This window comes from Electrophorus electricus, chromosome 10 (genome assembly GCF_013358815.1).
Source record: "Electrophorus electricus isolate fEleEle1 chromosome 10, fEleEle1.pri, whole genome shotgun sequence".
Lineage (NCBI taxonomy): Eukaryota > Metazoa > Chordata > Actinopteri > Gymnotiformes > Gymnotidae > Electrophorus > Electrophorus electricus.
The window spans coordinates 25575546-25590933 of record NC_049544.1 but is presented as its reverse complement, the minus strand read 5'-3'; the positions used below and the strand labels follow the sequence as shown (position 1 = coordinate 25590933).

The following is a 15388-nucleotide window of genomic DNA, read 5'->3' as shown; positions in this document are numbered from 1 at the left end:
CATCATCTCACTGTCGCCCCTCATCCTCTGTGTTTATTTAATCTTGAACACACCAAACAGACTACAGCTGATGAACGACATATGCTCTGAACCTGCACAAAAGAAAACGCAAAAGAAACTGCTGCTTCCCAAAGGTGCAGGCTTCTCATAACAGTTATAATAGCTTCTCATAACAGTTATAATAGCTTCTAATAACACCTTATAAGAAGTATATAGAGTTCCGAGTGACTTCCAAACAGTCAAATTTAGACTGAACAGTCAAATAAGAAAACACTCCATTGCTGACCACCATCAGCCAAAACAGCACTGAGGACCAACTAGAGCCAATGATGCAGGACACACCACACTGAGTACAGGTGACGGTCTGTTATCAACAATGTAGGACACACCACACCGAGTACAGGTGACGCTCTGTTATCAACAGTGTAGGACACACCACACCGAGTACAGGTGACGCTCTGTTATCAACAGTGTAGGACACACCACACTGAGTACGGGTGACGCTCTGTTATCAACAGTGTAGGACACACCACACCGAGTACAGGTGACGCTCTGTTATCAACAGTGTAGGACACACCACACTGAGTACGGGTGACGCTCTGTTATCAACAATGTAGGACACACCACACCGAGTACAGGTGACGCTCTGTTATCAACAGTGTAGGACACACCACAGTGAGTACGGGTGACGCTCTGTTATCAACAGTGTAGGACACACCACACTGAGTACAGGTGACGGTCTGTTATCAACAGTGTAGGACACACCACACCGAGTACAGGTGACGCTCTGTTATCAACAATGTAGGACACACCACACCGAGTACAGGTGACGCTCTGTTATCAACAATGTAGGACACATCACACTGAGTACGGGTGACGCTCTGTTATCAACAGTGTAGGACACACCACACCGAGTACAGGTGACGCTCTGTTATCAACAGTGTAGGACACACCACACTGAGTACGGGTGACGCTCTGTTATCAACAGTGTAGGACACACCACACCGAGTACAGGTGACGCTCTGTTATCAACAGTGTAGGACACACCACAGTGAGTACGGGTGACGCTCTGTTATCAACAGTGTAGGACACACCACACCGAGTACAGGTGACGCTCTGTTATCAACAGTGTAGGACACACCACACCGAGTACGGGTGACGCTCTGTTATCAACAGTGTAGGACACACCACACCGAGTACAGGTGACGCTCTGTTATCAACAATGTAGGACACATCACACTGAGTACGGGTGACGCTCTGTTATCAACAGTGTAGGACACACCACACCGAGTACAGGTGACGCTCTGTTATCAACAGTGTAGGACACACCACACTGAGTACGGGTGACGCTCTGTTATCAACAGTGTAGGACACACCACACCGAGTACAGGTGACGCTCTGTTATCAACAGTGTAGGACACACCACACTGAGTACGGGTGACGCTCTGTTATCAACAGTGTAGGACACACCACACCGAGTACGGGTGACGCTCTGTTATCAACAGTGTAGGACACACCACAGCGAGTACAGGTGACGCTCTGTTATCAACAGTGTAGGACACACCACACTGAGTACGGGTGACGCTCTGTTATCAACAGTGTAGGACACACCACACTGAGTACGGGTGACGCTCTGTTATCAACAGTGTAGGACACACCACACCGAGTACAGGTGACGCTCTGTTATCAACAGTGTAGGACACACCACACTGAGTACGGGTGACGCTCTGTTATCAACAGTGTAGGACACACCACACCGAGTACAGGTGACGCTCTGTTATCAACAGTGTAGGACACACCACAGCGAGTACAGGTGACGCTCTGTTATCAACAGTGTAGGACACACCACAGCAAGTACAGGTGACGGTCTGTTATCAACAGTGCAGGACACACCACACTGAGTACGGGTGACGGTCTGTTATCAACAGTGTAGGACACACCACACTGAGTACGGGCGACGGTCTGTTATCAACAGTGTAGGACACACCACACTGAGTACGGGTGACGGTGTGATATCAACAATGTAGAACACACCACACTGAGTACGGGTGACGGTGTGATATCAACAATGTAGAACACACCACATCGAGCATGGGCGGGTTTCCATGTTCTCCCCGTGTAGGCATGAGTTTCCTCCTGGGTCTCTGGTTTCCTCTCACAGTCCAAAAACATGGAGGTTAGGTTGATTGGCTATCCTAAATAAATTCTCCTGAATAAGGCTGAATAAGTGTTGGCAGAAACAACTGAATCAGAGCAAGACTTTTACAGTCACCAGAAAGCAGCCCAGCTCTACATGCACTTGTCCAATTATTGAAGTTATCGGAAGCTTTCAGCAAGACAGAGGGAGTGACATGTTGGTCACACGATATCCTGGTTTGGTGATCACATGATGGACATCCTGGCTTGCATCTGTTAATGGCAGCATGGCAGAAATTTGACTTTGTTTGATCAAAATGATATATTATATACATTTCATAGTACATTTCAAATAACATTAAATACCAGCTTTAGCTGTTTTAGCCAGTGTATTGCTTAATTAACAAATTTAAGAAAAATAAATCACAAAACAAAGAAAAATACCTGTTAGTACAATGTTCTAGCAGCTCAACTGAAAAAGCAATGTGTTCCTAAAGAGGCAGAGTAGCTCTTTACCACCAGAGATAAAAAAGCAGAAGCCCAGGGAGCACAGGCCATCTGCAGCTCAGCATGTGCTGTGTGTTGGGCTGTGTGTGAGCTGCTTGCCTTACCAGCAGGCAGAGAGACTGAAAACACAGTCCCTATACTAGATCACAATGCACCCTACTAAACACAGTCCCTATATTAGACCACAATGCACCCTACTAAACACAGTCCCTATACTAGACCACAATGCACCTTACTAAACACAGTCCACATACTAGACCACAATGCACCCTACTAAACACGGTCAATCTAAAGCCAACTGTACCACACCACACCAAACTCTACCAGTCTAAAGCTTACATTCCTGAAGTATACCCCATTTCTGATAGAAATTATTCCAAATTGTCACAACTGTCTTTAAAACAGTAAATGCTCCATTTTTGATAATCAAGTTGGTTACTCTTTAGCGTTCTGTTATAGCAGCATAAACCGCAACTATTCAATCCTGTACAATACAAACATTTAGGCTCTCTGAAAACAAATTATTCAAGACCTGTTCAAACTGTCCTGCCACAGTATCGGATTCATGTATTTATTAACACTGAGGGTTCTTGTACTTGGACAATCCAACCCTGTAAATTGGTAACTATGTTTAATTGTGCACTTGTGCATTTACAGTAGACAGTGTTGACCTTTTGTGGTTTGTCTGAACCAGCTGCAAAAGTTACAGGAAAACAAAAGCGACTCACTTTGAGAAGAGCTGAAATACAACTAACTGATATTGGTTAGACACAATGGCACGATGATACAGTGGCACAATGATAACCCTATATCCTACACGATAACCCTACAGGACAACTATATACCCTACAGGATAACCCTATACCCTACAGGATACCCCTATACCCATAGTATAACCCTATATTCTACAGGGTAACCCTATACCCTATAAGATATCCCTATACACACAGGATAATCCTATAGCCACAGGATAACCCCATACCCTACAGGATTTCCCTACACCCTGCAGGATAAGCCTATACCCTACAGAAGATCCATTAACCAACTTGATGTTAATGTTAGTCAATACAGTAATATTACCTTAATGAACAATTAACACAGTAATATTAGTCAACACTGACATTATGTCTGTGTTTGTCTGTCCAGTGATGGTTGGCGCTCTGTGTGTGTATGTCCACTGATGGTTGGTGTTCTGTGTTTGTATGTCCAGTAGTGGTCAATTGCCCATGGGAGATTTAGGGTTAATTCCTACACATCCTGCATACACACAGTGGAAATCAGGCCATGATCATATGTACTGCAAGCACCAAAACTGTAAAAGGAAAATGTGACCTTTTCATCCAGGGCTTTGTGGTGCTCGAACAATGATTTGAGAGCCTTGAGCACCTCCACCTCACTGGACACGCCACTCTGCGTCTGCGCCTGTCTCTTCACCACTGTCATCCTGAGAGAGCGCTCATGCCGAGATACCAAACATTCCAGGTGTTCCAGCAGCAACTACACAAAGCAGCACACACACACACACACAAACCATCAGCCTTCACCTCAACACCCACACACCCAGACACATGCACAGACTCTCATCACACACACACACACACACACACACACATATACAGTCGCATGTATACACACATACCTCAGCACGCATGTGTTTTATGTATTAGTTTGTGTCTGTGTGTATGAATGTGTGTTTTGTGTATTAGTTTGTGTCTGTGTGTGAGTGTGTGTTTTATGTATTAGTTTGTCTGTGTGTGAGTGTGTGTTTTGTGTATTAGTTTGTGTCTGTGTGTATAAGAGTGTTTTATGTATTAGTTTGTTTGTGTGTGTGTGTGTTTTGTATATTAGTTTGTCTGTGTGTGAGTGTGTGTTTTGTGTATTAGTTTGTCTGTGTGTGTGTGTGTTTTGTGTATTAGTTTGTCTGTGTGTATGAGTGTGTTTTGTGTATTAGCTTGTCTGTGTGTGAGTGTGTGTTTTGTGTATTAGTTTGTCTGTGTATGAGTGTGTTTTGTGTATTAGTTTGCCTGTGTGACGTTACAGCCCCGCCCCCTCCTCAAACATCTTGGTGTGTGTGTGCGTGTTCGTCCGTGTTGCCACGCCCTGTCGTCCACCTGTTCTGTATTAGGTGTAATCCTCTTGTGTGTATATATTTCTCTTGTGTTGTAGTACGTGTTGTTGGTGTTTGAAAGGTGTTTAGTGAGGTGTGCGGTGTTAGATGTGTCGTCTGTGTATTAAATAAAAACATGTTTGAACGTGCCCCTTCTCTGCATCCTGTTAAGCCTTGAATCGTCATACTGTGTATGAGAGTGTGTTTTGTTTATTAGTTTGTCTGTGTGTATGAGTGTGTTTTGTGTATTAGTTTGTGTCTGTGTGTATGAATCTGTATTTTGTCTATTAGTTTGTGTCTGTGTGTATGAGTTTGTGTTTTGTGTATTCGTTTGTGTCTGTGTATGAGTATGCTTTTTTTTGAGTGTATGTTTGCAGTTCTCACGCGTGTGTTATTCCTTTCGGCTTTAAGTTCAGCAATCTCTTCCTCTCTTTCCAGTAGCTGCTCACGGCATGTGTTCAGTTCTTTAGTTAACACAGCAAACTCCTGTAACACACACACATAAACAGACAAGACACACAAATGTAGTTTCATTTAGACATTACTATTATTGTTGTTGTTATTATTATTAATGAAGTGTTAAAGTACTATCACTATTAGCTAGCATTAACCCTCACCTGAGGCAGGGCTATGGAAAGTTGTCTCTGCAGTGACTCTTTCTCATGGCTGAGATCACGGAGGCGGAGCTGGGCTGTGCTCAGTGTGTCCTGGGTATCCCTTAGGCTGTCCAGGAGTCTCTCTCTCTCTGCCAACATACTGACCATGACACACTCTAGGCCCCCTGCCTCAGCCACACCCCCCGCCCCGCCCCCAGACACGCCTCCACCCCGCCCATCCTCTGAGATTGTGGGCATCACTTCACACATCATCGTGATAAAGTAAATGGGTCCTTGTGGCTTAGTACTCTCACCAAAATGCAACACAATTACAGTTCTCCAAAGGAATGGGTAGGAGAAATAGGAGTGTACTTAAACCCTTGACCCTTAAAGTGAGTGAATGAGCTGTTTATTTATAGCAGTTTATAGCAGATTAGGGTTAGGACTCTGTGCTGTTTCTGATTAAAACAGATTAGGGTTAGGATCCCGTGCTGTTTCTGATTAAAGCAGATTAGGGTTAGGATCCCGTGCTGTTTCTGATTAAAGCAGATTAGGGTTAGGATCCTGTGCTGTTTCTGATTGAAGTAGATTAGGGTTAGGATCCAGTACTGTTTCTGATTAAAGCAGATTAGGGTTAGGATCCTGTGCTGTTTCTGATTGAAGTAGATTAGGGTTAGGATCCAGTACTGTTTCTGATTAAAGCAGATTAGGGTTAGGATCCCGTGCTGTTTCTGATTAAAGCAGATTAGGGTTAGGATGCAGTGCCTCTCAGGGACCAAACAGACATTATGTTAAGGCTTAGACAAATCCTCAGAAGTAATGAATGAATACACAGGTGACCATGGCAGCTTGTGGTGTTGGGTCGTGTTACAACCCTTCCAGGCCATGTTCTGGATCCTGTATGTTGGTTCGTTCCTCTACCATCATCTCTTCCACTCATTAATGTTTACCCTGATTGGTTTATATTGGGGTCTTGTACAGTAAATAGTATAAACGTTCACTCATGGCCTGTGTTTGTGGGTAGAGGAGGTGTTTGTACACCAGCCTACATGTAATCTAAGTGCTAAAGGTGAGATCCACTCTTTTGCTTGTAATTATCCATAAGCATTAGAACAGAAGCGGTATGAGGAAAGTGTGCAGCAGGTCAGACAGCAGAGCCAACAGGTGTGAAGACAGGCCACAGATCACTGCAAGAAAAAAGCAAAACAAAACAAAACAAACAAATTAAATGCCGATCAAAAGTACTTTAAATATAAAGTATAATATAATTATACACACGCACACACACACACACACACACACACACACACGCAAAAGCAGTTGGCATCATAACCTCACCTCACACTCACCTCACTTCACCCTCACCCAAACCTTAACTCACCCTAACCTCACCTCACTTTGAGGCTGTACATGACATCAACGATCAGCCACAGTTTTCATCAACCATTTCTGCACTGATCTAGTTATGGATATTTAGCTCAAGTTTGCTGGGTTAAAAAAATCCATATTGATCCACAGCACAGGCTCACAAAACAGGATACAGCACAGGATCACAGCACAGGCCCAATGCACAGGGCACAGAATGATATCTGTAGCACATTATCTTTGTCCTCATTATTGTAGAAATATGAAACAGCAGGTCAATAACATATGAGCATATTTGATTTATATTATCTTCTGTCTGAACAAGGTGAACAAGCTAATCTAGTCATAGTGTATGAATGGTGTATGAATAGGAATGTTATTCTACAAAGCAAAGAATCTTTTTGAAAAGCATTTAAGGCATTTTCATAAACTAAATGGTTAGGGTTTGGGTAAAGGGTTAGGGTTTCATAAAGTAAAGGGTTAGGGTTTGGGTAAAGGGTTAAACTTTCCAAAATGGCAAGGGTTTTGGTAAAGTGTATGCTTCATTGGATATAAACATTTAAGAGATAAACTATTATCTGAACTATTATCTGAATTTTTAAGACTTAATGCAATTTTTTTTAACACAATGCTATTTAAAATTGTAATGTAATGTAAATTTGCAGTGAGGTTACACAAAAATAAAATAATTTGAATAACTTAAATATTATATTGTAAACACAGCCATTGATGAACAGAGACTTTCAGACTGATGTTGAAGGCTTATCATTTTGAAGAGAAGCATAAGAACACTGAATAAACCAAACTGACAAAATCTGACAGAAAAATATATAGCTAGCTAAATAAGACAGACATTGTACAAAACACCACATCATTAGTAATGAATACAGAGCCGTGTTCCTGATCCTTTCTTATGGTAGCTTGCTAGTGATACCATAACTAGCTAGTGAGCTGGATAAAGCTAGAGCTAACGAGCTGATTTTTGATATTTCAAGCCATATTCACAAAATATTTAGTTAGGTCCATAATTATTAATTGAGTGAAACATTGAGATAGATAGTTTCAGATGAATCAGCCCGACTAATATTTCCTGTGAAGATCCAACACCACTTCCTAGACACCTGGACATGGTTGTGGTAACATTAGTTAGTTAGCTAGCTTGTTAATGCCATTTGTCAGTGTATGTGCTAACAATAAATATTAAGTATTTCATCAGGTACTGAAAGCAGTAAACTACATGGCTTTTTGGTTGCAGGTGTTTCTGTAACTGGTCCAGGTACCATGGATACTGCTATGACTGGACCAGGTACCGTAGATCCTTCTGTAACTGGTCCAGGTATTGTAGATAGTTCTGTAACTGGTCCTGGTACTGTAGATGCTTCTGTAACTGGTTCAGGTATTGTAGATACTTCTGTAACTGGTCCAGGTACCGTGGATGCTTCTGTAACCAGTTGGTCAGGTATGTGTCTGGTCTCTCCCTCTAGCTTAGTTAGAAGCATCTGTTTCATGTGATCTGTTTCACTTGATCTTTCTATTTCTGTTGAGAAGTATTCCTTTTGCATAAATAAAGACAAAAGTCTAGGTTTCAGATATAGTCAATAAAAATAATAATAATGACTAAAATAATAATAATTATTATTATTATTATTATGTGTACAGTAAAAGTAGGCTAATAATAACTTGCTTGGGATCAAGGGATAACTGAAACTCTTGTACTTATTGTAGGGTATTGTTTATTGCACTGATATTGACTGCTCCTTTGTTGACTAACTCTAGTAGTTTTTGTTTATTACACTGATTGTTGTCTGAAATAAAGATGACTGAAGACCCATCTATTTGTGGATTATTTAAATGACTCTAGTATATATTGTAGGGTATTGCTTATTGCACTTATCATTGTCTGTTATAGCGCTTATACATGTTTTGCCCTTCTAGGCATCAACATTAATCACTGTACAGTATTTCAACAGTATTCTAGTTCATTGGACTCTAATCTACTGTAATGGCTAAGTTGTAGTCTATGAGTAAATGACAAAGCACTTTTTTAAGTCAATCTACATAAGAGTGTCTGCCAAATGCTGTAAATGTAAATGTAAATGTAAAATCAAGAAAAGTTGCTGAACCTTCTCTGAACCTTCTACCTCTAACAATGTGGTTATGACAGGACCCACTCCATGGTCTATGTTGCCTCTTCTCTCCAAAAGCTGTTCCAGTACTGTGATGGCTGGAACGATGTCTGCAGCTGTTGCTATTGATGAGATGATTTCTCTTGTGAGTTCCTCAAAAGGAATGAGAAGGCTCAGCATATTATCAATTAACCCCCGTTGATGCGTGCTGAACGTGGCTGGCAGATCCTGCTCTGCAGTGTATACCCCCAGAGCACGCCTCTGCTCCATTAGAGACTGAAGCATATAGGAGGTGCTATTCCATTTTGTACAAACATCTTGCTGCAGTCATTTTCTAGGTTGACCTAACTGTGTCTGGATGGCATGAAGTCGTGAACAGGTGACAGGTGTTTAAAATGCTTGATAATCTTCCTTCCAGTTGTCACTGCATCACTAATGCTTCTCTGGGACAGCAGACCTTCACACACCAACAAATGTAGTGTGAGTGCCCTGGCAACTCGTCTTGAAACACCATATGAACCCTGGTCATGTCTATGTTCCACTGCTGCAACACTGTGTTAGACTATTCTCTGTCCTGGATCCCAGATGGTGGAAGTCTTCAAACGCAGACTGAAGACCCATCTATTTGTGGATTATTTAAATGACTCTAGTACTTATTGTAGGGTATTGCTTATCACTTATCATTGTCTGTTATAGAGCTTATACATGTTTTGCACTTCTAGGTATCAGCACTGATCCCTGTATTTCTACAGTATTCTAGTTCATTGGTATGACTCTAACCTACTGTGATGTACTAGGATGTATTCTACGAGTAAATGACAAAGCACTTTTGTAATTTGCTCTAGATAAGAGCATCTGCTAAATGCCGTAAATGTACATGTAAATGTGGCTTTTCACTGGCAGCTGTGTGGGACTCTGACAATACAGGGCTTGTTGTAACTCGAAATCTTCATCCACCCATGGAGCAGTTAGACTCAACATTGACATCAATCTTATATCAGATGTCCAAATGCCCATTGTAAAATTAACTGCTGCTTTGGAATTGGCTTGTAGCATGCTGTGTGTGTGGCATGATACAAGTTTAAACAATTCTGGTAGCGCAACATCTGAGAAGTAACGCCTGCTTGGCATTGTGTATCTTGGGCTCAGGTAATGTATCAAATTTCTGAAGCCTGTATACTTAACTACATAAAAGTGTTGATCATCCAGTGCTAAGAACTAACATTACCCCTCTAACATGTCATTGGCTTTACCCCACTAACATTACGCCTCTAACATTATCCATGTAACATTACCCCTCTAACGTCACTGCTCTAACATTACCCCTTTAACATTACTCTTCTAATATTACCCCTCTAACATTACTCCATTAACATGACATTGGCTTTACGCCGCTAACATTACCCCTCTAACATTACCCCACTAACATGTCATTCTCTTTACCACACTAACATTACCGACCTAACGTCACCCCTCTTACGTTACCCTAACATCACCCTTCTAACGTCACCCCTCTAACATTACCCTACTAACATCACCCTTCTAACGTCACCCCTCTAACATTACCCCTCTAACGTTACCCCTCTAACGTTACCCTTCTAACATTACACCTCTAACATTACCCCACTAATATGTCATTGGCTTTACCCCACTAACATTACCCCTCTAACATTACCCCTCTAACATCACCCATCTAACATTATCTAGCAAACATTATCCAATGAACATTATCCAATGCACATTATCTGCTGAACACTGGAGCACATTACCCCACCACAGACAATGGCAGAAGTGAGATGACTGGCAGGTAATATTTCATCAACTAGTTCTGCACAACAGTCATGATAAGAGGACATAACTGCAAGCTATGAACTTTATATTGTAAGGATTTCCCATAGTTAGAGATTAGTGTTGTCACAATATTGTTCCAAACCTTTCCACGTTAATATAATTATTTGAGAAGTCTCAATATTTGATTCCATTTCATTAACATTTTAGGGGGGCACGTGAGAGATCTGTTGCAGAACTATTGTTGGCTGAATCTTTTTGGAGAGTGGAAAACTCTCAGTTCAGCAGTGACACAGACATGTGTAAAATCTCCAGGAACACCACTGTCCCTGACACACTCATAGCAGCCTGACACCTACTACCCAGACACTACCAGTGATGTTTCACTGTTACGCTGAAAGTGAACCCCCACCCGGGTGGTGCCCCTAGCAGTGACCCTGTGGTCAGTGATAGAATGGGTAGAGCCTGGGTGACAAATTGTGCATAACAAAGGTATATAAAGCACCTGTAAGATAGGTTTACCTATTAAGGTCAGTAGTGACTGTAGATTTAGAGGATGTTATATACCAACATATGATAAAATAGCAAGACATGGTAATATACCAACGTATGGTAATAAACCAAGATATGGGAAGATATCACTTTATAGTATGCTGCATGACAGTACTTTGCAAGAAAACATAATATATTGGCTTGTTCTTAAAAATATGTAACACAGAAAACCTTAAATATGTTAGACAATGCAGATTGTAACTCTTGAAACATGTCTTGAAGCTGTGTGTGTAAAGTGCTATAGAAGTAAACTTCAGTAGACACTTTGCAGGCATCATGTTAGTTATTTTCAGTATTTTACAAGCTTTCTGTGGATGTGGGGGTCAGTGCTTGCAATGGACTGTGTTATTACCAAGATAACAGGCACCAATCGCGTCACAATAGGGGAGTGGACTACTGTGTGGCTGGTTTACCCCACATAGGTAGAATTTTCATCGTTTTAGTCATTCTAGTGTTAAAATGGTTAGTTTTTGTGTTGGAGCTAAGAATTAAGATAGGAATTAAACCTTTCTGATAAGTCACATACCCCATCTACAATGTGCACTTTTTTTGAGTGTCCACTTTTTTCTGCCATTCGGTCACTTCCTATAGGGTTTCATGTTAAAAAAGGCAGTAGAGGAAATGGGTTAGGGTTACGGATAGGACTAAGGTTAGGGTTAGGGTTGGGGTTAGTGGGTTAGGGTTACGGATAGGACTAAGGTTAAGGTTAGGGTTGGGGTTAGTGGGTTAGGGTTACGGATAGGACTACGGTTAAGGTTAGGGTTGGGGTTAGTGGGTTAGGGTTACGGATAGGACTACGGTTAAGGTTAGGGTTGGGGTTAGTGGGTTAGGGTTACGGATAGGACTACGGTTAAGGTTAGGGTTGGGGTTAGTGGGTTAGGGTTACGGATAGGACTACGGTTAAGGTTAGGGTTGGGGTTAGTGGGTACAAGTCTTTAGCCTGATGCCTGCTAAACAACCAAGTTAAAATAATTATGATCAATCATGTTGAAGTGATGGATTAAGAAGGCAGCTCTGGGTTTCGTCTAAGATAAAATCACATTTTTAAAGAGGATTTAGGATTTAATAATTCCTTTTTTTTTTTTTGGTCAAATTTGTTTCTTAATTTTTTTGTTAACATAAATTCAGTCATACTGACCATTACAATAGTTACAATTCAATACGTTATGCGGCGGGGCAGAGTTGCAAGAGGCATAATAAAAGTACTTAATGAAGTTCCATTTATTATACAATTGTTGAGTTGATAAAAGGTGTCACCAAAATACATCATCTACTAAGAGACATCACAACAGACGTGAAGCATTCTTACATAATTGTAACAATTCATATTTAAGGTAATTAGTGAAAATTAAGGTTATGAAAAATTGTGTTATTTCTATTCAAAATATAGATTAACATTCTATCATATTATGGCATAGGAAGAAATACCTAGGCCACACAGAAAGCAGAGAGGTGGTTTACAAATGCCAGAACAAGTGAACTTTTTATATGCAATTCAGTTTAATCTACATGTGTCAAGGATGCACACCACAACACATCATGGAATCACACATCATCTATCAATGACACACCACTGTCAACAGCATGACACGACTGACCTGATAACGGCTGGGTGTGACTCATAGACTATATATATATATAAAATTACTGATATTCAAGTAGATTGTATACCTACACAAATCAGATACCCATCACCTGGTAGTGTGATTCCCAAGCCCTGTAAGACCCCATTTTTTTTCTCATCTCATCTACAATGTTCTCTCTCTGGGATCCAATTTACAGAAACCTGTCATAGCATCGGAAAACTTTAATCCCTCTGGAGCTGTCTAGAATGGTGGAGAGTGCCCTTTACTGGGAGCCAATATTAGTTCTAAGTGTTAGATGGCGATGGCTGCTCTTCATTTCCTACATGAGGTTTTTTCATACTGACCTTGCCAAGGTAACACTGAAAGACGATAGTCATCATATCTTATAATTGATTATTCTGCTGGCTAACATCAGATGTTACAACTAACCTATCCAGAGATGCAGCCACACAACATATTTCTCAGCTGCATTAAAGCTGCAGTTGGTCAGATTGAGAAGAGACTGGGATAGGGAGGCCACTGTGCACACTGTGAAATGTAAACATTGCTGGCCAGTAACCAACAAACATTTTGCACATGAATTACAGCAATATCTATTTGGTAAAAGAACTAGGACACACTTATTTCAGTGCTTAGATGTTTGTTTGAAAACAGAAACTATACATAGTGCTAAACAAGCAGTAAACAACTGATGAGAACATTTAGCTGTGAGAGCACAAACACCCAAATATCGGGACAAACACAAAATGTCAGAGCAAACACCAAAATATCAGGACAAACACCAAATCGATATGACTGCCTCGGCACTTCAAAAAGATATTTTCAAATAAATGTTTAACCAGTAGCCTTAGCATTGGAAACAACCTTATGTTAGCCCGATTGCAATTTCTTCAAAATATGTTTACTTCCTAATGGGTAATGTGATTTTTTCCCAAAATCAAATAAAAATAAATCAAGCAGTGGTAATTAACATAGTTACCTGTTAGTTAGCATAACTACCTGTTAATTAGCATAGCTACCTGTAAAGCAAAAATGTGGCTAACTCAGCATCGGTTCGGAATCATTTCTGGTGCCATAGTTCTTTTCACCTCTAAAAAGCCAGTCTGATTTTGGTGCTTGCCTGAGTAAGAGCATGTGCTCAAACAGTGACTGACACACTGTCAGACCCTCCTGGCTCTAACTGGCTGTTTTGATTCAGTGTGTTGGTTTCTTGTAAATTAATTTGGAGCCTCAAGAGCCTGATTTTTTTCCAGATTATCTGTCTCAGGTACCGCTGTCATGACATATTAACAGTTTTAGCAAACAATAACAAAAAGTTATTGTTATAAGAGTTACGGTTAAGGTTAGGGTTAGAGTTAGGGTTAACCTTAACCATAACCCTGGTTTATTGTTATTACACTGGTTTCTAACTGCTGCTTTAACCTCAGGCCCTTTGCAGCGTACTCACTTGTACTTCATAAGTCTCACTAAATTCCAGAGTGTTCATTACACTGTCACAGGCAGGGTATGTCTAAAGGTGCAGAAAAAGCAGGCAAAGTTAACCACAGCAGTAAGCTTACATTAGCTAGTAATCATAACACATAAGCACTATCTATCTGGCTAGCCTGAGCTGGAGTGCTTGAATGAGTTATTTAGAGTAGTCTATACTTGAATTTATGTGAAGTATGAATTTGTTTTTGCCTAATATTTTGTTTTCTGTGTTCAGCCAGTGCTGTATGCTAAAGGATAAAATAAATGCACCCCCCCGCCCCCGCCATCTTAATAATTGGTGAAGAGTGGAAAGTGGGTTTAGAGTGCATTTGGATTGAGTGTAGAGTGAGTAAAGAATGTGTTTAGATTGAGTTTATAGTGAGTTTAGTGTGTTTTGCCTGCTGAAAGTTACAAAATGTGGACTCTCACTGGCTTTACACTTCAGCATCAGTATGAGACTCTAGTGACTAATTGGACACACATGTAGATCGCATTAATAGTACACCTTTTCCCATCAACACAGTTAAACAGAACAGAGGTCCCAGGTGGGTATGGAAAGCCTTGATGTTAGAATGTTCCAGATGCCTAAAAAACTGGAGTAAGTTCATACTAGAATCAAAAGGTTTGAACCATATTATGCATATTCTACTGACAATACAGTGATCATACATTGGTTACCAAACACAATTAAAAACATATCCTATTCCTTTACAAAAACAATAAAATTTAATTATGCAGTTGCTACTAAAGTGTATTTATACCCCACTGCAATAATGGTCTGTTTTATTCTTATTCTATAGTTTTAGATCATTATCCTGCTAACTACACATTTTACTGTAAATATGATTATAGCTCTGTATACATATATTTAGACTTCTGAACCCTTTGTGTTGCTGCCATCTCTAGTTACATCAACAGTAAAGGCTGAGGAAGGCAACTTTAGGGTCTGCCCAGACAGGAGGAATCTCTCCTCCACCATCACTCCACATGAGCCAGTGCACTTTCACTGTCAGCAGTTTTTTCTTTAACCTTCCCATCAGTTGGATAGACATTTAGTGTCTCTTCTGCACATGAACTGTGCAACAGAACTCTAAGGACTTGTTTCTGTAATCCAGCATCCAACATTACCTCCATAATTCTGCTACTGAAGGTCCC

The 15388-nt window shown here is 40.7% G+C and overlaps 1 protein-coding gene across 3 annotated transcripts in view; it reads right to left on the bottom strand.

Moving 5' to 3' along the window:
• The window catches only part of LOC113589171 (liprin-alpha-3-like), a 54443-nt gene that overhangs the window by 36854 nt on the left and 2201 nt on the right, over positions 1-15388 (bottom strand). For 2 of the 3 annotated variants that reach the window (XM_027028682.2, XM_027028680.2), the window contains exons 2-4: positions 5368-6533; positions 5135-5236; positions 3976-4140 (exon numbers count right to left, since the gene is read on the bottom strand). In XM_027028682.2, coding sequence (XP_026884483.2) covers positions 3976-4140; positions 5135-5236; positions 5368-5619 — 519 coding nt within the window. In that variant the 5' untranslated portion in view covers positions 5620-6533. Of the gene's footprint in view, positions 1-2081; positions 4141-5134; positions 5237-5367; positions 6534-15388 lie in introns of those variants that run through there. The other variant, XM_027028683.2, reaches the window with a different exon arrangement.